We start from the raw sequence: 24,107 nt of genomic DNA, 5'->3' as shown, positions 1-24,107 counted from the left end.
TACAATTTGTCATCTTTACCCCTTGCCAAACATAAATGTTGACAAATAAACACACACACATAGTATTTTGATAATTTTTTTTAATTCAAACAATATTTTAAATAAAAAGAACACTTTTTCTTGCTTTAAAAAATTCAAGACGAAACACCTCAATTCTTACCTCACTTTTTTGGAATTTTGTTGTGCATGTACTTTGATTTTTATTAAAGTGGAAATACATGAAACCTTTAAAACATGCGAAAGTTAAAGAGTACCCATGGGTCACTTGTTAAGTAGCTAAGTAAGCACCTGATTTTCAATTTGTTAACTATTGTTATGAAGTGTTTAATCATTCTTTAGCAATACACCTTTAGTATTTGAATAACATTTTAGATTTTGATGGAAATTGGACAAGAGCTAGTTTTAGACCAACTAAATATGAATTAATTAACTTCCTTACATGGTGTTATAGTTAGATTAAGGTCTTAACATATGGAATAATAGGTTGTCGATGCTGGGCAACATCTTTTGGCAAACTCTGGCATATGAAAGTTTCTGGAGAAATCTACTTATGTTACCTAAATAGAAAAGTGAAGATACGTATGTCCATTTCCCAAGACTAGCACCATTTCTTTTTGCATCTTATTAGTCAAAAGTACCGCTTAAACTTTGGTGCTAAAGGAGATCATTTAATTGGAAGAGAACGGTGACAAAATCCCAGACGGCTTGATTGACATTAACAACAATACTTTATTATTTTTCCCCCGAAAGCTTAGCTGATCAGTAACGGTATTAGATAACGTTCAAGTATAGAAATTTTAAATCTTAAACTTTCTATTGGATTAGCATCTCGAGATTGACAACAAATAAATCAAGCCGCGACTCAATCTGCACATTGACATGGCGTAAATGTTCAGAGGAACAAACTGAGATGCCCATAACAGAGATCGCAAGTAGCCAAAGCTACAGGTTAGTGGCTCCAGTGAGACTCGGTCGCTTGAACAGCATAGCAATCCGATTCTATTCTGGATCAAAGCGGGCACCTGGTAGGGGTGAGCATGGTTTGGGTTGAGCCGGTTCACCCCAAAACCCTAAAATCAACCCGCACAATGTCGGTCCTCAATTTTTAGAACCAATGATCAACCCTATTGAGCTTGGGACCGAGAACCGGACCGACTTAATGCGTTCAGTCCGATTCCAAGGTCAACCCAAAACCAATTGATAATTTTTTATTTCATTTTTTGTACTCCTTAAAAAAACAATTGAGGACTAAACTACCCACTAGCTTCAGTTCGATTTCAAGGTCAACCTAGAAATAACCAATAATTTTTTATTTTATTTTTTGTATTCCTTGAATGGCACCCAAGGACCATATTGACCCAATGAGTTCGATGATAGTAAGGTTAGTTAAGAAAGGCAAGCGGTAAGGGTCAAGTGGGGTGAGCGTAAAAAAGAATGAATATCAAATGTCGAGTAGGGAGCAACAAGCCAAGCGAGCATCAACTGGCAAGCGGTGCGAGTGACCCAAAGCGAGCGAGGCGAGTGTCGAGTGACAAGCGGATTAGCTATTTTTTTTTAATTTCAGCAAATTGAAGACTAAGAGGACAAATAAGACAAAAGAAAATGAATACTAGAGAATGATACCATAAGGTGCCTTTTAGGATGCTATGAGAACTTCTTACAAAAAAAAAATTTCCTCCTTCATAAATTATAACTATTGACGCCGTAAAAGACATTACAAACCTAAAATATTGAATAATAACGTAAAATTATTTGAACTACTCACTAAAGAGCTGTTTAATGTTGATTTATTTAAAGGTTTTCTCTATATAAAAAAATTATAAAAAAAATTATTTATATATATATAATTAGGGTTGGTCCGAATTAAACTGATTTGGAACTCTCAGAACCGAAGACCGACCCACACAATGTTGGTACAGGAATTCTAGGATTAAAGATCAACCCAGTCTCTTTAAGAATCGGACCAGGATCGGCAAGGTTCGACCAGTCTAGGGTCGGTCCAAGGTCCAGCACCTAGTCACGCTCGGTTGAGCGTGTGATTCTCGATCACAGTGAGCACCTGGCCACGCTCTTATAGGCACTAAGGAGACATGTCTAGTGAGTTATTTTTTTCTTTGCAATTTATTCTATGGTCAAGTTCTTTTGGATTTACCAAAAGCAATATAAGGTAAAGTTGATAGTTTTCTGAAAGATTCGGCTGAAATGTTTGAGAGGCAACCCCATGCAGCTCATTTAGTGGTTGAGGAATGTGGCTTTGTGTATCATGATATGAGTTTGATTCCTTGCACTATTAAGTGCAAAATAATTTCCTGTTTGAACCATCTAGTCGGACTTAATTAAGCTGGTGTCCCACCTAGCAATGAGAGTTGGAGTATTTCACCATTGTGTAACTTATATAGCCATTAGTACCCACTTATGTCAAATAGGTTTTCTAGAGATATGTTGATGTAAATTATTGATGTTCGTTTTTAGCATGGCATGCTTCTCAAGAGGTGATAGTACTCATATGTCAACATGCACTTCTAGAGCAAAGTAATTTCAAGCCAATAGTGCCCCTCACTCGACCTATTCAAGAAAGTGCATTTGTAACACGTAAAAGCAAAATTCAACCTAGAAATGGTATTATTTTTGTAAATGGACTTTGCTTACTATCCACAATGCTTTGTACACATGCTACGTGCGTGTTACGTTAACATTATGCTTATTTTTATGTGAACTTTGTAACTTTAACTCTTAAAAATAAGAAGAGAATGGTAATAAAAATTGGGGATTGTATGACATGTTGATGAAGAGAATATTATATAACCGTTGAAGGTGGGGGATGTGTTGGTTAGAGAAGGAGTACTCTACCAAAGTGAGACTTCATTCCTCTGCCATACTTTTTATTAGTAGGTGAATTCTTAAATATTAGTAAAATTGGAAGGGGCCAAAAGGGACAACAATCTCATTTCTATAATTATAGTATCATGTTATTAGACATGGACTAGACAAGATCCGTGCTATGCACACCATTTACATTGGATTGAGCAGGTGACACCAACTGATGTTTCAAATGATGAGCAATTCCCTCTTAAAAGAGAAGCAAAACACGTGTATATATATAATTAACTATGTTTAGACAGTAGGCAATTGCGATTAATGATGGTGGTTTCCCCTTTTAAGAGCTAAATGATGAAAATAGCCCATGGAATCATTTAAATAATACGATTCTTAATGAACTTGATTTCGAGAAAATTTAGGTTGAGAGAATAATAGAGAAATCTCTCCCTTGAAAAGAATAGTATAGGACTAGGTGTCATAGGATGTAGGTGGCAAGTAACGTAGGAGACAATTGATGCATGTGACATATGATGCATGTGGAAGTTACATGTGAATGGCCTAGAAACAGAATGGCCGACACGAGGCATTGGTATAAAAGGGGTATTCGAAGGTAAGATCATACTGTCAACTAATAAATTATAACTGTCTTTCCAAAGAACATGATTTGTCCATCTATACGTGCTTTTCCAATAGAGATAAGGATACTATAGTTACATCTTCATGATAAATTTATTCATGTCAGTCTTGTGCATATACCACAACTAGTCGATCCATATTTCACAACACTCAACACCTTTCTTCTTTCACATGAACTTTTGTGACAACGATATCTGCTCCAAATTGAAAGCAGTACCTTTTTTTTTTTTTTTTTTTGGAATGCTATTTATAGGCCGAGTGCAAAGATACAATAGGGCAGGAGATATAAGTAAACATTATAAAAAAAAATTATCGACTAATCAACATAACTTGAAAGTGCATTTTTTTTTTCGTTAGTTTCTTGGAAATATTATGAATAAACTGAACTGCCAAAAGACAAATTTGTTTTGTGAAATATGAACTTCCACGAACACTATCAAACCAAAGATAGATAGAATTCTTTTTTCTCTTTTTTAGGTTGGGCTTAATTTTATGGTTCGACTCGTTTGTCATTATCCGTGCTTTATGTATTAACTAGTGAAAAACTCACGGTCAATGTTATTTCTCTTAAGAATAGTTATTGAATCAACAAAAGAATGTGCTCTTTCTAATGGTATGAGCGAACTGATTCAAATTAAATCGAGAAAATAAAGCTTTTTCCTTTACCAACATCTCTTGGTTAATTGCGCAAGTTAATTCCCCCCACTGATCAGTTATGAACCTACTACGCTTCTCTAAATGGAAAATATAAAACAAAGAAACGACGTGAACATTGACAATCTAAGTAAAAATTAAACTTACTTTCAAAATTGACTGCATGCTGAAAATGTTATTTAGTAAAGAAAAAGGTATCGATATAATAACAAGCATGACATTTCTTCTAAATTGTCGAGTTTGTCGAGGGTTTTTGGCACAAAAGGGCATTGTACCAAAAAATATAAATAATATAAAACAGGTTGGAGAGGAAAGAAATGTTTATCAAGAAAGGCGAAGGACATACAATGAGAAATGAAAGAAGCAAAGAAAGGAAAATAAGAAAATCCACTCTTTATCACACACTTAAATCCATGAGATGAATAAGGTCAACGTGATCCAACCTTAAAAACATTGTAAGGATTTTCCCTATAAGATTCTTAAGGTGATTTTTGCCATCATAGCTATTAAGACACAAGAAGAATGAAAAGAGATAGATATACCTCATGGGGGGAAGAGGTACCTTCATAATCAAAATGGCAAAAATAAATAAATAAATAAATAAAAGTGTATCAAGCATTGATTTCCTAATTCATAGGAGCACCACAATACATTCGACCGTACTAGAAAGCAAGCACTAGAAAGCAAGCACCTGTGATAAGTGTGAAATTTTTCTTTAGCGCAACTGATTTGGTTAATTATTAGTTATTACAATCAGCTTATATCATACATTACCGTTTTGAATGAAAATTCAACACATCTTCATTTATCTAATCTATGATGTATATGCTTCATCTTAATTAAGTTATTGTAGTCTTTTAGATTATAAAACTACATGCTTTTAGTGAACGAGATTTTTAGTGTATAATCATAGTTAAAGAATCTTAAATTGATTGCAAAATTAAGTTTTTGGCAGATGTAATTTATATCAATGAATTTGGATCAAATAATGTAACTTTTTCATCCTTGGGACAATTCTAATCCTATTATTATCACAATTTATCTAAGGGGGACATAAATGGGTGTATGAATAGATTTTTTCCTAAAGAGTAGGGGTATCTGGTTGTACTAGATAAAAGACTAAAATGAATCACATTTAATTTACGGAGTTATGAGAGAGAGAGAGAGAGAGAGAGAGAGAGAGAGAGAGAGAGAGAGATATCTGAAGCCATGGCATCAGATATCTCTTAGGCGGTACCTTTGTTTGCATATTAAGCCATGGCTTTAGACATCTCTTAGGCGGTACCTCTGTTTGCATATCAAGCCATGGCTTTAGACATCTCTTAGGCGGTTGTCCTTGGCAAAAGATGCTCCTTCCAAGATCTCTCAATTGGTCATGCATCCTAAATTCACCACAATCTCCAATTTTTATTAAGCACCTCAGCTTCAACTCTTCAATTCCGAGATATGGAAAAAGCTTACAATCCTCCCACATGTAAACGGCATATTTGCTGTTTTTGCCAATTAAAAAGCAAGCAATGTCCAGAAAAATCTCCTTTTGTGTAGGTTCCAATGCATCATAACTTATCTTCAATGTCTTTTGGACATCTCTATGCTGTTCGGTTCTTAATTTCCCCGATATATCTTGCCATATCCTTTTATCTACTTTTCCATATAAGTATGAACCTATGACCTTGATAGCTAAGGGAAGCCCACCCATGGTAGATAAGATTTCATCAGAGATACCCTTAAAATCCTCTGGACAATGGCCCATGCGAAATGCATGTCTTTTAAATAAAAGCAAAGAATGCACCTCATCTAATTCGTTCAATTCATACTTGTAGTCCACCTTGAACTCAGACTGATCAAGTACAAATTTGTATCTAGTTGTAACAATGATGATACTTCCTGCAGCAAACCAATCACGTTCTCTAGCCAAAGCATCTAGCTGATTTTGGTGATCAATATCATCCAAAAGAATGAGGAGCTTTTTTCTTTTAAATCCAGATTTGATCAAATTAATTCCATCATCAACTTTACAAACAGCATTTTCATTTGGCAGTATATCCTTAATTAGTAGATTTTGTAGATAATGAATACCATTGTTGTTAGCTGTTTCCCGTATATCAGGAAGGAAACTACGATCCACAAAGATATTCGATAGCTCGTTATAGATTACTTTGGCAAGAGTTGTTTTACCAATCCCACCCATGCCATATATTCCTATCATTCGAGCATGATTGGCAGGAATGTCTACCCAATTCCTAATTTTGTTGACATGATCATCAGCTCCAACTAGGTGCTTCGGAATATCAAGCTGCGACTGATGTCTCAACTTGTTTAGAATCGTTTTAGTAACTTCTTCCACTAATTTTCCTTCATGCCTGTCAAACAAAAAAACTCATCATAACTTCATACTTTTGCGTAATCTCATCAAAAGACACCCACATATATGTGAAGGATGGATGCAACCATTTAACATGCAAAATGTTTTGGTTTTACAAATGACAATATAGGATGATGGTGTAGTAGTCATCTCATTTTTCCCCTTCTTTTTCTTCTTATAGATAGATCTTATTGAAATAAGATAAAGTGGCGCACCTAGCAAATTAAGATTCTTCATAAGTAAAGTGTTTGTTATGAGGCTAATGGTCACTGCTAGTTGAAGGATAGGAGGTCAATAATTTTGGTTACAAAAAGTTTAGGAGAAGATGTTCTCCCTTTAAGGCTAGCTTATCCCACGGGCCTAAATGGAGGACTTATAATTAACTTACAGATCGCCTATCAATGAAAGTTACTGGCAACAGTAGGTCTTGAACCTAGGCATGATCTACGTGAAGCAAGAGGAGGTCGATTTATCCGGCAGTTACCAAGCTTTGGAAGACTGAGTAAGGGATCCTAATGTTTTAGACGTTAGTGTAGTTTTCAGGGGAAATCTTAGGAAGTACAAGTATTTGTAGTCCGTGGGCCATTGTGGTTATTCACTGGGACTTTTTGGGATGTTTTGTAAGCTTGTAGCGGAAGCAGTTCATCCATATGACATTGCTTTCGCTAAATAACAATAATTAGGGGAATAAATAAATAAAAGTGCAGGCAGAAGGTAAGTACCCATTGGCAAATTTCTCAGATTCCCATCCATTCAAGTTACTCACTTCGGTAAGGGCTCGTTGACCTTCTTGAATGTCCTCCTTGTCAAAACGCTTCTTACGCGAACGGAAGGCCTCCCCAAAATTTCCATTTAGATACCGCACATCCGATGGGAGCACTTTGTAAAAAATGGGCAACACTGTGTGCGACATGCTCTTCTGGCAGTCCATGATGTGTACTAGCTCACGGAGGCACCATTTGCTCGAAGCATAATTTTCAGAGATAATGGGGATCAAAATCTTAGATCGCGTGATGGCAATTAGAATCTCTGAATTAAAATCCTTGCCAATTGCAATGCTGTTCTCGTCCCTAAACACAGAAATTGGTATAGTCCCTACACTGATCAGACTGCGGTAGAGGTGATCAGTGAATCCGTTGCGAGTGTCAAAGCCTCTAAAGCTCAAGAACACATCGTATTGATCGCTACCTCCTCCCATGAGTATGGAAGGTAAGGACGAAGAAGCAGATGCTCCATCTTTCTCAGCAATCCTTCTCTTTTTCTCCCTTAGTGCTCCTTTTTTTTGTGCTCTTTCTCTTTTTCTTTTTATTTTGCTCAGACTTTGCCCTTTCCCCATAGAAATCTTATAGACAAAAATGAAGAGAGGATACCAACCTGCTGCACAAGAAGAAGCAGATAAGCAAATGAAAAGGCAGAGCACGTGCTTTTTGGGAGGAGAGCATATGATTTCTGAACGATTTCGAATCCAAAATGTTTAATGATCAAGTCAGTCTGTTGACTAATTGAATAGTAAAAGCTATTGACTTAGGCGTGCATCTTTTCTTTCCAATGGACCGCGCCCTCTCGTCAAGGCAACATCATTGGGTTGCGTCCACTCATGGACAAGAAGAGAATGGCTAATCTTCATCTCTACATGCGTGCTCTATAGTCAAGGCCCCTAATCTTTGGTGGAGAGCACATGCATTATGAACGATTACTAACACTAAAATGTTTAATGAAGAGAAGATGCCTTCTGCTCCACTAAAAGATGTAGATAAACAAGTGAAAAGGCTAGATAGAAAGCACCTGATTTCCGTATGTACACAGTATTTACTGAATGAGTTTTCTTAGGGGGGTGTCTATTGATTACTATCCAATACTACAAGTTGTTGTTTTGGAGCAGTGTAATGCACATCTTCCGTTTCCCATGGACCTCATCCTCTTGATGCATGGACTTTCCTAATTGAGGAGATATTCATTAATCGTATCTCTTATTGGTTAATTACAAATTAAACATGTCATCCACATGTAAAATTAACTAAAGATAACATGTTGATGCCTATATTTCATTAGGCATTCTCAAATGCATATGCCCATAATGAATCTCAACTCTTATATAATGTGGTTTCCACATTAGACTCAATAATAACAAAGGTTCAGATTTATTAAGGTCATATGCACTTGGGTCCTCTAGGAAATTTTCATATTTGCTCCAATCATGCCTTTGATCAGTGGTTTAATGTAAGCATCTATTTGAAAGCACATGCATATACGTTGATCTCTGCCTTCATCAAAGTGCTGATTATTGATATTCATAAAATCTAATATCAAATCTTTGTAATCAATTGAAAAGGAAACAATTTAAAGGAAACATCAATCAAATTTGTGAGTTGTTAACTAAGAAATTGTCATTTAAAAATTAGAAAAGTGAAGAGCCAAAATAGGCAAACTCTTTCTCTCTAAGCATATTTTCGTTCCCGCAATCTCAATGAGGGTTAGCTTTTGCCCCAACCCAAACAAAAAAGAAAAAAATGAGAGTGAGCTCTCCCCCAGCAATGTTAGGCCTTCCCGAACCATTCTTGCTAAATGGATCATCCATGTTCATATCCTCGCCCTCATTACTAATGGTTTTTTTTTTCTATTTTTCTTATTTTCTTCATTTCCCTAACCTCCACCGATTGATTTATCAACTCTCTTATTAGTATATATTCCCAATGCCCTCCTGAGTTTTCTCCTTGTTTAGTTCTTCTCCTGCCACATCCAAAATGTCTGACAATATGGGTAGATTTAATGAGGGGCTAAGGGTGCCCTGCCCCAGCCAACTCTCGGAAATTATGCTTAAACACAATTATTTAAAAAAATAATAATAATACATATTCATCGATAAGTCTTGGCCCCACCAAAATTTTTTTACCAAGCAAGAATAGATTAACACAAAATCTTTAATTAAATTTGTAATTGATTGAACAGAAGTAGTTGCAGATGCTTTTAGTCCTTGCCTTATCTTCTTTTGTATCTCACCCTCTAGTCAAGTTAAAAGATGTTGGCTTGGTCCGCTCACGATGTTAAATTCTTACTTGGGCTATAAAAAGCTAGAATCTGTGTACAAGCAAGTTGCATTCATTAAAATAAATAAGCAAAGGTTCTGTTTTTGTTTGATTATTAAAAATCATAATTTGATAAATCATTTAAAAGCTGATAAATGAGTTCAAACAAAATTGGAGATGTGTGGAAGATATGAAGAAAGGGCCTAGTTAGTAGTTAGTGGTTAGGAATGCGATCTTACATTTTAATTTCAAATTGTCATATTCTAAATGAATTTGGAAATGAGACGGAGATGAATAAAAGGTCTTTGCTATTTCTCTTATATTTGTTCCCTGCTGACCTTAGGTATTAGCAATGTCACGCAAAAAGAATCGCTGACCTTACGTATTAGCAATGTCACGCAAAAAGAATCTACTTTAACCCCAACCACCCCTGAGAATGTAGGGATTTGAACCCCCATAGCAGAAGAGAAGAATATAAAGGGAAACTGCTGAGGAAAATTCAGAGAGGACCAAGGTTTGAAAGGAATGGCCTTCAGTGCGTGCTCCCTTTTTCCTCGAGGGCCCACCTTGAGAATATCGTTGAAAAGGCCTTTTAATCCAATTAAATGGACGTAGAATAGGATTATAGGCTAAATTCGTGATAAGTCAGATTAAATTGATTAATTACATTTCAAGGAATGAACTTATAGTTTGTAGCAAAAAGGTGAAAGATATGAGAGATATAAAGCGAAGTGAGTGTCCTAATAAACATGTATAGTTCAATTTCTTTAAATGTTTTCATGTGTATATGTTAAAGATCAATTAGTTTATTTTTCTCTAACATAAAAGATCTTAAGAACCATCATACCATGGATTTTGGTATGTCTTGTATTGTGATGATGACTGAAGCTATCACTGATTTGAGAGCAGGTAAAAAGAAGCAACTGGAGATTTTTCGTTTGAGGAAGTGGCAATAGAGTTAAAAATGTTTTGACCTTTGCATAATAGTTATTGTCGTTTATGCGTGTGAACTATACTCTTTCATTACTCAATTCAACCTCTTTTTACCCTTTTTTGGGGTAACTAACTTTGTCAATTTTCAAAACTATGAAGGAAGAAAATGAGTTAGAGGTGAAAGGCAATATATTTTTTAGGATTATATAGTTCAATAATTTGAGGAAGACAAAATATTATTTGTCTATAATGTCTTATAATTGTCTAAGGCAAAATTGTGAATAAAATCTTATTAAGAGAGTACTTGCTTTTATGGGTGATAGGCTACAGAGTGTGTAGATTCTGGACCAAAACCCTGAAATCCACCTATCGGAGCATGTTCTCAATTTTCGGAATTGAAATTTGAACCCCCTTGATATTGGAACTTGCCGTGAACCACCCTATTACTTTTTATTTTCTATTTTATTTTTTATTTAATTGATCTTACACCATCAGAGACAAAGAAACCTCACGATCCATGAAAAGACGGTCCTTGGCTTAAGGTGAATAGTGGCAATTTTGCGCGCAATAGAATTTAGCGCGCTCGCATTCCAACTCTTTCTATCTTAGCAAAGGATCGACGCTGAATTACGATGCAAACGAACAATGAGACAGAGAGGCCACATGATTAGTCACATCTACAGTCGAAAGCAAAGGCTTCTCTTTTCTACGTAAGTCCATTATGAGCTGGTGACACACCCCGTTAGCAGCCACCCCCGTTAGAGAAAAAGAGCCCAAAACACACTTGTTCAGCCGCAACAAATCAACAGAAATGACATGCTAATAAGAGATGAAAAAACGATTACCTTCTGCGAGCTGAGATACGAAAAGAGGTGCGAGATCGGAGAGAGAAGACCCTAAACAAGCCTCGGCGAGAACTTTCAAGAGGGAAATGCACAAAGAAAGCGAGTGCGGACTGTAGATGATAGCCTTGAATTGTTCTGCAAGAGAGAGACCGGATATAAAAGATACAGAAAGTGAGAAATATGAGAGAGAGAGAGAGAACTATCAAATTCCACCAGGTTTAACCAGTCCAACTGCTCCTACTGCAGTAAGAAAAATCTGCAATAAATGTGACGACCATGATTTTGAAAAAGTTGATGGAATTTCACATGTTATATTGTGCATGCTTTTAAGGATGTCAAATGTCATGCAATGAATAATAATCAAATGTTTTTATTTTCTTCTATCAAAATGTAATAGACTATCCGGCTCATCTGGAGGAGTGATGCAGAGACGGAATTACTCGATGGGCTTTAATGTCTAAAATGGAGTTACCTTAAAACACATCAAGTCGTGTCCGAATCTCAAAAGCAGCACAATTATGAGATCACCTTCACACCTCAATCTTGAGCTATCAAAGCCAGATATCTCAGAGCGAAAGACGAGCGTCTCAAAGACTTATGGTGATTGGCGTTTCTACTCCTGAGTCACGAGCACTCGGGACTTTAAATAAACCTTTACTTCGAACCTCTTGCTCCGGAGGGGACACGCAATCCTGTGGAGAGGATTGCGCGACAAGATTGCGCGCCTTTTCGCTTACCCTCACCTTCTTAACCAAGACCACCGAAACAAACCTTCCTTCCTCGAAATTGGTAAGACTACCTTCGTTCAAAAAAAGAAAAGAAAAAGAAATTGGTAAGACTACCTCGTTGTAGACTTCAAAGATATTTTCGTTGCTTCTCCGCAAGAGCCACAAGATCGTCGCCCTATTTCCTTTTTTGTCGTAACGTGATCGTCACTTTTGCTCGGCAACTTCCGCAAGGTGTTCAAATTGGAATTTGCTTCTTCTCTGGCCTCAAAAGATGAGCCAGACCTGCCCGGGATACACGATGCCTTTTGCGTGGTAATCTGTAAGGGTGTCAGAAGCGAAATAAATCGAAATTTCGTGCATTTTGATTTGATTCAATTCTGATGATAGAAATAGTCTTTTTGTTTGGATTATTCTAATTTAATTAACTAAATCAAATCGAAATTCTCAACAAAATTAACTCAAATACTCTCTCCTTTTTCACCCTTATTCAGTTTGGTTTTAATAAGTAGGACACAAAAGGAAAACTGAAAAATCAAGTCAAATCGAATTGAGCTTTTACTTCGAGACTTGATTTGATTTGATTCAACTTTTGCTTATCCATAATTCAAAACTAACTAAATCATTAACACTCCTAACAATTTACATAATCAGGCCTCACCTTTTGTCAGTTCACCTTGTAATTGGACCACATGGCTGCAAAGATCAAAGTGAAGATGGGTAACTTTTCACTTTCCTTGCCCATTGAAGCGAAAGTCTCTCTCTCTCTCTCTCTACTAGAGGCATTAAAATTAATCAAAAATCTACTTTCTAACTCATTTTCAATAGTGCAAATTTTAACATATATATAATATCATGTTTGTGTAAAAAGCGTAGGAGGCTAATCGTCACCTTAGGGTGAGACTTCTTCAATGTAGACTTTTAAGGATACTTTGTTGCTTTCTCTTTGAAATTAGACCGCGTTATCACTAAAATCAAAATGAAGATGAGCAACCTCTAGCTTTCTCTGACCCCATTAATTGAAAGAATCCATACTTTACATTGCAATCAAGGTGTTCACATTGGAAATTTAGTTTTCCCATAGTGCTACTCCTTAGAGAGCCACGCAATCGCCTACTTGGCAACTTTTGCAGAAGTATTCATGTTTCAAATTGAGGGATTACTTCTTCTCTCGCCTTGAAGAATGAGCTAGACATGCTTGGGATACACACAATCTTACTGTGGATGTATTTGATGGGGCAATATGCTTCTTTAACCCTCACCTTTTGTCAGAACTCCTTGTAATTGGACCACCTAGCCATGCAAATCAAATAAGGATGAGCAACATTTTGCTTTCTTCATCGCGGAAATGAAAGTCTTTTGCTAGCGTTAAAATGTGTTGAAAAACAATCTACAATTCAACTCATATTTAGTGAGTTAGATTGTACTTGAGTTAGCAAAAAAATTAAAGAATGGGCTGCTATGAATTTAAAGTAAAAAAATTTTAACTACAAAGAAATTTAATGAGTCGAAACTACATTCAAACGTAATTCATGTTAATAAAAAAAAAATAATAGTAACGATTTTTTCATTTGCTTCTACATGGCTCCTTCTTAGTGGGCCCTCATGCTCAAGTGTGGTACACCCCAACATGTGGCGGCCAACTCACGTGGTACACGACAACTGCGTGAGCTTTTTCTCTCCTTTGCCTGTTCCTTTGACCAATGTCCATGTGATACGTGACTCATTCGCGTACTCATTTTTCTAGTGATTATTCAGGCCATGTTTCGACCCAAAAAAAAAAAAAAAAAATTCAGGCCATGTTTCGTACTCACCGCATTTTTATATTTTTCTGTTGATCAAAGTAAAATAAAAATAAAAATTCGTATGACAATAACAATTGATTTTTATATTTTTTTTTTAAATAAAAAAAGATCAGAAAATAGATTTGAAATGGAAAAAAAAAAAAAATTGATTTCTTTGTTCTTGAAAATAAAAAAGAAAAAAAATTATATCTAAACAGAATTTATTTATGAAAATATAAATATTACCAAATGCACTCTTCATGAACTCGATATATACTCATTTTAATTTAAATTTAGACCATTAGATTTAGCAAGACTCATAAAACTTAAGCATATCTTATCATTTTCAATGGTACAAATCTAATTATATATATATAATATTTCTGCAAAAGGCATAGAAAGCTAATCGTCACCTTCGTGCAAGACTACCTCACTTTAGACTTTTGAGAATATTTCGTTACTTTTTCTTTGCAATTAGACTGCATTACCAATCAAATCAAAATGAAGACCGACGACCTTTAGCTTTCCCTGAATCCATTAAACGAAAGAATCGACACTTTACGTTGGAGTCAAGGTATTCACATCAGAAAATTAGTTTTCACATTGTGCTACTCCTTAAAGAGCCACGCAATCATTTCCCTTACTCGGTAACTTTTGCAAAAGTGTTCATGCTAGAAATTACTTCTTCTCCTACCTTAAAAGATGAGCAAGATGTGTTTGGGATACACACAATCTTACCGTCTTTGATGAGGCAATTTACTTCTTTAACCGACTAACCCTTCCCTTTTGTTAGTTCTCGTTGTAATGAAATCACGTAGCCGTGCGAATCAAGGTGAAGATGGACAACCTTTTGCTTTCCTTATCCTTAAAACATAAGTTTCTCACCACTAAAAGCATTCATGTGGTCAAAAATATAATTTTTAACTCATTTTTAATGAGTTGAATTGTATGGATTAGTTAAAGTTCAAAGAATTAATTGTTACAGTTTTAAAGTAACAAAATTTAATTCAATGTAAATTTTAATGAGTTTGAACTACATTCACGTGTAATTCAGGTTAACGAAAAAAAAATAGATATGATTTTTCCATTTGCTTTTTATATAGCTCCTTCTTGGTGGGCCTCCTGTATGGGTGTGGTACAACCTAGCACGAGCACAATTTATATGGTACACAACTGTGTCACTTATTCCTTACTCATTTTTCTACTGTGTATTTAGCGAACCCAACGAACCCTCGCCTTAATTTGAATTTAGACTGTTAAATTTAATGGGACTCACTTAAAATTGCTATGGATCTTGTCATTTTGGGGGGTCCAAATCTAATTTAGTATATATCCCATGTCTGTGTAAGAGGCGTAGAAAGTTAATATTCGTATTTTTACAAATCCTAGAAGATCAGTTACCGTCGAAACGCTAAAGAATAAATTTCAGCCTTTCATTGAAAAGTGTGAAAGTATCTATGAGGTACACCTATTCAAATGTGACGTACGGCAAAATGCACTAGAATAATGCAGGTGGAAAATTGGTCTTTTGCTGGGAGGCATTTAGTTTACACTTTTGGCCTTTGGCCAACAATGAAGAATCGATCCCAGTGTAAGAGTCAATGTATTCATAGTGGAGATTAATTTTTTTTTTTTTTTATACTCAGGAAACCCCGTTCAGCCAGCAGCCGGCGGGTAAAACTTGGAGCGACGCTAGCGGAGAACCCACCACCCCAACGTCACGCTTAAGATCCAGTGCGACTCGCGGGATTCGAACTCCTCTGTCCTGGGCAGATGTCATGGGAGAGCTTATCTAGCAGAGACACCATGGATGGTGTGGAGATTAATTTTTATATGACGATACTCTCTAAGAGCCATGTTAGAGAAAATAATGCATGTGGAAACGGGAAAAGACATTGAGACGTGTAGAACATTTTCTTGAAAGTGTTATTGCCTTGATTCTGTGGGAGAAGAATAGAAAGCAATGCATTTCACTTTTTACAAAATCTTTAGGAGACTCTTCACAAAACTTGTGCAAAAACTTTAGAGATAATAAACTGCCTGTACTTTTACAATTTGTTCGATGTCATTCTTGTACTTTTTTTTGGCCAATATGATTCTTAATGTATATTCTTTTCTTTTCTTTTTTTAAGTTAGTCATTCCATTAGAATTGCAAACAAATTCTGGAAATTTTCATAATCTTCACTCACTATGTGGTCCACTAGCAAATTATGTCCCTCGTGGGAAAATTGACATGCTCTCCAACCTTATGCAACTTGGAGATGAATAATTTCCCTACAAGGAGCATTCAGTATTATTTTCAACTCCTTTAGTCACAACCCATTTTTGTTCCCACAACAAACTTGGATAACATCTGAAGACCCATAAGATTACCTATAAACAATGGTAGCAACATCTCAAGACCCACGGGGTCACCTATAAATAGTGGCATAGCTGTTAGGCTTAGAGTTTCTCTAATCTTGAGAAATCGTAAATCAATCAATTAATATATTCAGGTGATTTGGTAAGATTTTCACAACCATGCAACCTTAAAGCCTCTAGGTTGTGTAGTTGAACAATTGATTTAGGAATCCTTTCGATATTAGTATAAGAAAAATTGAGATAATGTAGATGCCTCAATTTACTAATGCAATTTGGTGCCTCGATGTTGTGTTGGCTACCAACGAAAACAAGCACAAGTACTCCATTTCCGGCATCAAATCACATGCCACTATTTGGGACAATGAGGACCTCTACATGGTTAAAAGGTTCCTTCTGTGATGATATGAAGCCCATAATGTTTTTGCTCGAATTATATTATGCCTATATGAGAAAAGATGTATTTTCCAAATCATTTATTTTTTGAAAAATATCTACGGAGCGATTGAGACACGAGCAATCGTTTTTCAGAAATCTAGGTATGCTAACTTTTAACTCGTTAGATATTTGACTAACTTCTCTTGTATCTACTTATTTTTTTTTTTAATGGAGAACGAGGTAGAGTAGTAGACGAACGGAAGAAGTTTGGACACAAAACACAGCACCAGAAACTTCTGATGGCAATTTCTACTGAATTATCAGGGAAAAACTTTGAAGAGACCATACGAAGCTGTACGCCCACTATGACGCCACAAAGAAAATGCATATCATGTTGAAGATTACTATTGCAAAATACGTTCTTTTGGAGGGAAAAAAGGTTCGCAAAAGACCTTAATCACATGCTAACAACATGTTGATGTCGATGTTCTCTCAAGGGTAAAGCCAAAGATTTTTTTTAATCATTGGTCCATTGGAATCATTCATCTAATTAGGCAAAACTATAACCCGATAAGTAATTTGACGGGCTGTCAAATTTCTAACAATATCAACAGAAACAGGCTGCAGAGTGCAGATCCAGGCTTGATGTCACCTTATGCTAAGTAATTTGACAGAAAGAGGATGCGGGATGCAAGTGCAAATGGCCTTTGGATTGATTAGGCAATGACTTTAGGGGCAACTTGCACGTATGAAATGCTGGTTTCGACTGATATTTGGAACTGCATTCTGGTCAAATGACATTTATCTGGAATTGCACGTGATGTTTCTCTCATTCAGTATTTCATAGTACCTTTCTCCTTCGCTTCCCCTGTTTCTTACAATGCTGAGACAGAATTTGTATCAGTCCCGGATTTGGATGGAGTGCGGGTGGATTTCTACATGCGGTGCCAATTATCATGTCCTAGAAAAATAAATTTAACATTTCCAACTTCAACAAGATTTCTTCAAGCATTAGTGCCGTTTGAAGTTATTTTTGCTAAAAGCAAAAATCTCAGTTATGCAGAAATTGTCGGCTGACAAATCGCCAGGATGTCCAATCTTCAGCAAGAAGATTGTGATAAAGATTCAGCAAATCAGGAACTAGATGAGTAATTCAAGAGTCCAGCAATCCTAACTGCCAAACTATAATAAAGCAAGCAATTAATTTTCCCTCACTTTTCACGAGGAAAAGCACGGAAGTACCTTACATGGCTATATGTAAATACCCGTACGATAACTACGCAAATTAGCAGACAGCCATTGAATGGCACTTGATCATGCTGCGTAGTGCCATTAAACTACTCCATATTGATGGTACAGGTGTATATTCCTATCAGCAAGGAATCTATGGAGTTCCAATTGTTGCTGATGCACAGTGACAGCTCTGGCAAAGTAAAAATCATATCCAGCTACACTTCAATTTCAGTGCAACAATAAACACTTAGGAAAAGCTTGAGCAATGAAAATTGTCATCCCTCTCAATAAGCTGAGTCAGAAAAGTGATGGACATCTCTAGCTGACACGTTATAAGTGAATCTAACGTTAATTTTCTTATCGATAATAAGCTTAATATGCCATTCAGTTTTGATGCCAACTGTGAAATTTTGACAATGTAAAAGAGTGTCGATAATTTATTGGTATAAACCCCTGCAAAGAGAAGAAATCTTCATTTCCTGGGGAATTGGAAAACCAGACATTGGTATGCTGCTGATATGAGAGTAGGAAAAATGAACCTGTGCTAGCTTATATTTTCGAATAAATCGTGTGGTCTCGGAAAATTGGCAATATTGACAGCTCGCTGTTTTTACAAAAAGTTTGGCATTATATCAAATTTTTGAGGAACTAGTCATCATACCACAGAGGGGGCAGCAGCGGAGTTTACATGAAAAGTCTCTGGAAGCAGCGGTAGCTGCAATCCTCACGATTTCGTTTGTTATCTTCTATCTTCAAAGACATTACCTTCCTCTTTTTTTTTTTTTTTTTTTTTTTTTTTTTGAGATTTTTAGTGCATTTTGTGGTCAACTCAGTTCAGGCAAATGGAAGATAGCATAACTAACTCGACAAGCTTTGAGCATCGTTCTTTGTGGCTAGTACGTTGGTCATTCCTGACTTCTTGGAGTTGTTTGGACTTGCGGCAGCTAACTCATTAGACTAAGTTTGGAGCGAAATTGGAATATTAGTTTTCTTGATGATTTAACTCGCTCACATCAAAACCACGAGCACATATGGTATAGATGAGATTAACTTTGCCAAGTTGGAATGTCCAGGACAAGCATCAAGGGAACAAATCCGCCTTGAGTAGCATAAAATCCCAATGCTTCGGGATCATAATGAAAAATCGGAGAGCTGATTGTTTAGGAAAATGTTCTTGGCAAAACTTTAGTACGAATCAAAAGAAGAACGACAATTTACTTGCTCTTTTTCCTTAGTTTAGGGAAGCATCAATTGTCTCACAATTGTAATACATGATTTATCATATCATTACCTTCGGAATTCAATCATTGGTAAGCCATAATCATATGGGCATTCTTCATAGTCCTGTATGACGTGTGTTCTAGAAAAGTTCGGTATTGCTCCCAGTGAGTCGCATCTAGAAACATCCAAATACATCAAACCCAAATTTTCAAGTCCTCGAAGTTCGGCAAGTTTGTCGCAGTCTTGGGCCACCAAAAATTGTAATATCTTACATGTCGACAAATCTGGTAAAGTCTTGATTTTTCTTTTGGTCGAAAACGAGTTATCTTATTTATATTATAAAGCAGAAATAGCATACCCCACAGATGGGGCATCAAAACATAATAGGGCCCAAAGGCCTGGAGGAGGAGAAACCCACCAGTTTGGAGGGAAGGTCTTCAGTCTCTGCTGTCGTGCAGCCCAGTCCTCCACTGCATTAGCAGATCGTGGGCAGTAAGTCAAGCCCACTAGCGGCAGTTGCTGAAGAAGGGCTTTGCACTCGAACAGAGCTGCACGTGCCTACCAGTCCACTTCATCCGCATTCTTCAAGGAGTTCACTAGAGTTCGGTTGTCAGACTCCACCAAAGCCTCCCCCAATTTTTTTATGTTTTAAGTACTTCAAGGCTTCGAGAACCCCTAGGGTTTCCAGCTGAAGAACCGTTTCCGCCCGAATGAGCTTCGTGAATCCATCGACAAGGCTACCGGAGGAGTCCTGGACGATGCAAGACACTACTCCTTTCGTCGATCCCTCACATAGCGACCCATCTACATTAAGCTTAAAGGAACCGGCTTCCAGAGCTTGCCAGGTATGCGAAATCTGCGGATCTTCTTTTTTTTTCTTCTGGAAAATACATAAATCCCCATTTTTGGTAGCTAGCTTACTGAAATTTTTCTAGATCTATCACTTTGCAGGCATCCGGTTTAGTACCTCGAAAAATAAAGTTGTTGTGCTCCTTCCATATTTGCCAAAGAAGGTTTCCAATCGTTTCCAGAGATGGGAGGTTCGTATTTTTTCTTATAAATTGTACCAATCACTCATCCGTTCGTTTAACCTCCTGTGTGTCTACTCATAGGTTGATTTCCAAGTGGTTCCATACCCTTGCAGTCCAGGGATAGAGAAGAAGAGTGTGTTCAACCGTTTCCACCCTATCTCAGCAAAGATCACAGACCAGATCATGTAAGATCTTTCTTTTCCATAGGTTCTTCTTGGTTGGGATGGCGTTTTGACAAACATTCCCTACAAAAATCTTCACATTTGGGCTGGTCCACATTTGCCATATTGCATTGCAAAGCTCTATTGGTGTTTGATATGAGGAAGAAGGATGTTCTATTGCTCTGCTTGCTATTGTTCTATCTCTTAACAAATTATAGCCATTTTTTTGTAAAAAACCCATTCTTCGTGCTTGTCCACATTAGTTCATCACTGGTAATGTGACGATTAATTGGAATTGCAAGGATTTCCTGAGTAGTCTGCTCTTGATTGACTTGCATCATATGACATCTAGATGTGTCAAGAGATATCAAATCCTCAATTCGAGTATCTCCAAAATATCAAGCAAATCCTGATGGTGAGCTTCTCTAAATTCTCGAAAATTGACAGGTTTGGCAATATCTTTAAGGGTGGACATTTGTCCATGTATATGCTTTGGCAGGACAAGAAATTCTCCAGACTCAATGTCACGAAGCTCAATGTACCAGTTGTTTTTGGTCAAACAATGGAGCAGTTGATGTTCAACTCTTTTAGGGTCTCGAAGCACGACAATTTTGGTAATCTTTCCAGGGACTTACATGACCAAAGATCCAACTTTTCCGAGAACTTCAATCTATCAAGGCCTCAAATCTCAATTAGACTTTTGCAATATGCAGGCTTTATGTCCTTTAAACGCTTTCATTTTGCAAGGTTCAATCTCAAAATGGATGTGCAATCAGTGATATGCAGTGCTTCCAAGAACTCCGAACGATAAATGCCTCAAATTTCAACTAGATTTTTGCAATATCTAGCAGTCAACTGTTTAGATGATTTGGTTTTGGAAGGTCCAGTCTTCCAATAAAACAACAGAAATCTACATCCAATTCTTCCAAGTGCTTCAACCTGTCAAGACCTTGAACTTCGACTAGATTGTCTTCCATATCTAATGGAGTGCTTGATCCATAGTTCTCACTCATTGGCACGCATCTCAGGGACTCTGCACATTGTCTAAGGCCATCCAGCTTAGTCAACTTCATGCGACCTGCTATGGTCAACGTCGTTGGGGATATTGCAACGTGTCGGCGTTCGCTTTGCATCATTTTAGGGCATTCATAGGGCTCAAATCCTAGCAAGCATTTCAACTTGCCACATCTTGTGACATGAAGCTTCAATAGTCTTGGAGGAAGCTCTGGGAGATTTTCCAACGATATGCAATCATAAACAGTGAGTTCTCTTAGATGAATTTGGTAAAAAAGTGGAGGTAAAAACTCTTAGTGACTTGCAGAAAGTCTAACCTAGAAGGAAGCTCAGGCAGTGATTGAAGCTTTTGGCAGCCCCTAAGTTAAGATGTTGCAGAGAAGAAAGATTCCGAGTGCCTTCTGGCAAGCCAGAATCGGATGTATATGTTGGAAGCTTCATGAGTGAAGACAAGTTATTAAAATCACTTGGAATTTCCCCTTTTATTCTAATGCAACTTGAAGCATCCAATTGCGGGAGTTTCCCCAACCTTCCAATTGCACCTCGCAACTTTTCGATCCTGGTAGAAAAAATCTTCAGGATTTCCAAATTATGCAAATCTCCAATGGAAGATGGTAGTTACGTTACGCTTGTGCTGGATAGGTCGAGTTTAGTTAGGGATTCCATCTTCCCAATGGAGTTTGGGATCTGTGTCGATGGGCAGCAGAGTGTAGAAGTCGCGCACAAATGGTAAGCTCTGCAACTTCTTAAGGTGCCCAATGTTGCCTGGAAGTTCGGCCATTCCCTCACAATTGCATAAATTCGAGGATCAATAGATTCACTGGATGGCTTATGGAGTCCGAAAGTCGAACTAGAGCAGAACAACGCTTGGCACTGAGCTTCTCCAGCTTCCTCAGAGAAACAATAGCATGATTCTCTTTTGTAGCAATCGAATCCAAAACAAGTTCCTTCAATTCTCCTAATTCATTAATAGAAGGGTGAATTTGCTCCGGATGTTCACATTCTTTAAGGATGAGAATTTCTAGATTTTGGATAGGCGAGTACATGGTAAATGACCACACCTAGTAAGGTTCCAAACTTTGAGCCACTTCGCCGTATGTAAGAACAAAGAGTATAGTGAGAATTAGTCGTCAAGGAGTAATCATGTTGTGTCGTTCCGGCCTATCCTGATTGAGCTCCATCCATTCCAATATTCTGTGATTGCTCTGTGTCAATCCCAACATGACTAGTTTCTCCATGTGCAAGTCGGTTGCCTCAAAAGATGAAGGACATCCTGTCCACTGAAGCCATCTTAATTCAAGAAATAGCTTCTCAAAATCTCCGCTAAAATTTGCATCCCTCGCTTGGAGGAACCTTAACCTCAATAACTTCTTGAATTGTTCATTTGTGTATGTCTGGTCCTCTTTGTCATCTGTTTCTTTTGAGCCTTTGTCAAGACAAATGGCCTGAATCTTTTTTGTTCCCCATAAGTTAAAAAGTAATCTTTGTTAGAAAATTCCATGTCCGTTCCAATGAAAAAGCAAGTAATGTCCAGAAAAATCTCTTGAATGAGGGTGCGGATGCTCCGTCGGCTATTTTAGTTTCTGGCACCGTCACCGCTGGCCCTCTCTCTTCTTCGTGTTGCTTGGATTGCTTTGGATCTGCCCTTTCTCAGTCATCTACATTCTTACTCATGAAAATCAATTGACTCGTGGGCCTTTGATAAGCAGATTCCATGTCGTTGACGTAGTATAAAGTAAACCATAGCTAACTTAAGGCGAGTTAGTTTGCATAAGTTTTTGCTTGCACGATCCAGATCTAAAGCGCAAAATGTAGGAGTCGTCTGCCATGGAATTCTTCTCAACCAAGTGCTTACCATACCATATCAATTAAGAATTAAAGATAGTTGGACTGTGGTCTAAAAAATTTCGTATGATTTTATCCAACCTTTTTGGCTCAATTGATCCCACATATGAATGCAAACCACCAGTTTTATGTGCATTAGATTACAAGTATGGCCTCTGAGGTTACCATTTGAATATGAAATCTGTTGCATCCTGATGGTTTTTATTTATTTATGTTGATGGGTCTTAGATGGCCCGTCCACCCATGTTGGGCCTAAAAGCCCGGCCCGCAAGATAAGAGCCTATGGATAAAGGGTTGAGATATGAAGATGTGTTACGTTGAGGGGATGTGTCTTTTGAATAAGACGTATTTAAGGGGAGAAAAGAAAAAGAGAACACACCTTTTAGATATACGTACGTTTCTTTTCTTTTCTCCCCCTCCCAAAAAAAAAAAAAAAAACCAACGTAAGTTTTCTCCCCTTGAACCAACATGCACGCTCCTTGGCAAAACGGGATCAGATTCTTTCTCAAACTTCAACGTTGGTGCTTAATCTGTGAACAATAAAATATGCTCGATTCCGTGGTGTGTCTTTGATCGGTGATACATGTTCTTCTGGGCTCGTCTTCTGCATTCGTTTTAGGGGTTCGATTTAGTGTCGAATCCATTTTAGGGAATCAGTAATTCCCACCATTGGTATCAGAGCCATAGTTAATGTTTACCGATCCCCTTTTTATGTTATTGAATTACTTTTGTGGTCGAAATTCGAGAAAAGCCGGTGCCGGTTGATTGGGGACGGTAAAACCGACACCCGCGTGCCGTTCGTCCTGTTTAGTGATTTTCTGCAAGTCGAAATTTGTTTTTGATAGTGCACGGACGAAGCTCTCATCGATACGAGAAAAATGAGTCACGGATTGCCGCCGGACGCGCCGCCACACGCGGCCGAAACGAACAGGAGTCATTGGTGCGTGCAACGCACACACCGATTCGGTCCCCCGCAGGCGTGTGCGTTGCACGTGCCATTTCGTCCCTAGGCACATGTGCATGGGGTGCGTGGCACGCGCCGGTTGACATCGTTGTGACGTCAGCCAGGCACGAGCA

The 24,107-nt window shown here is 37.4% G+C and overlaps 1 protein-coding gene and 2 long non-coding RNA genes across 3 annotated transcripts; 1 reads left to right on the top strand and 2 right to left on the bottom strand.

Moving 5' to 3' along the window:
- Positions 1 to 5,567: 5,567 nt before the first annotated feature.
- On the bottom strand, positions 5,568 to 7,673 carry LOC104435064 (disease resistance protein RUN1-like). Its single transcript, XM_039306977.1, has 4 exons — positions 7,198 to 7,673; positions 6,134 to 6,473; positions 5,903 to 6,037; positions 5,568 to 5,600 (listed from the first exon to the last, which is right to left on the bottom strand). The coding sequence occupies exons 1-4, from the start codon at positions 7,671 to 7,673 to the stop codon at positions 5,568 to 5,570; spliced, it is 984 nt and encodes a 327-aa protein (XP_039162911.1).
- Positions 7,674 to 7,761: 88 nt separating this feature from the next.
- LOC120290373 lies at positions 7,762 to 11,467 on the bottom strand. The gene is made up of 2 exons (XR_005548307.1): positions 11,280 to 11,467; positions 7,762 to 7,852 (listed from the first exon to the last, which is right to left on the bottom strand). It is a non-coding gene; the product is annotated as an uncharacterized LOC120290373 (long non-coding RNA).
- An 8,109-nt stretch (positions 11,468 to 19,576) lies between these two features.
- On the top strand, positions 19,577 to 22,023 carry LOC120289209. Its single transcript, XR_005547126.1, has 3 exons — positions 19,577 to 19,824; positions 19,915 to 20,195; positions 20,619 to 22,023. It is a non-coding gene; the product is annotated as an uncharacterized LOC120289209 (long non-coding RNA).
- Positions 22,024 to 24,107: the final 2,084 nt, after the last annotated feature.

The sequence above is a fragment of the Eucalyptus grandis genome, chromosome 2 (genome assembly GCF_016545825.1).
Source record: "Eucalyptus grandis isolate ANBG69807.140 chromosome 2, ASM1654582v1, whole genome shotgun sequence".
Lineage (NCBI taxonomy): Eukaryota > Viridiplantae > Streptophyta > Magnoliopsida > Myrtales > Myrtaceae > Eucalyptus > Eucalyptus grandis.
The sequence above is the reverse complement of the archived record's forward strand: the minus strand, read 5'-3'. Positions and strand labels throughout refer to the sequence as shown.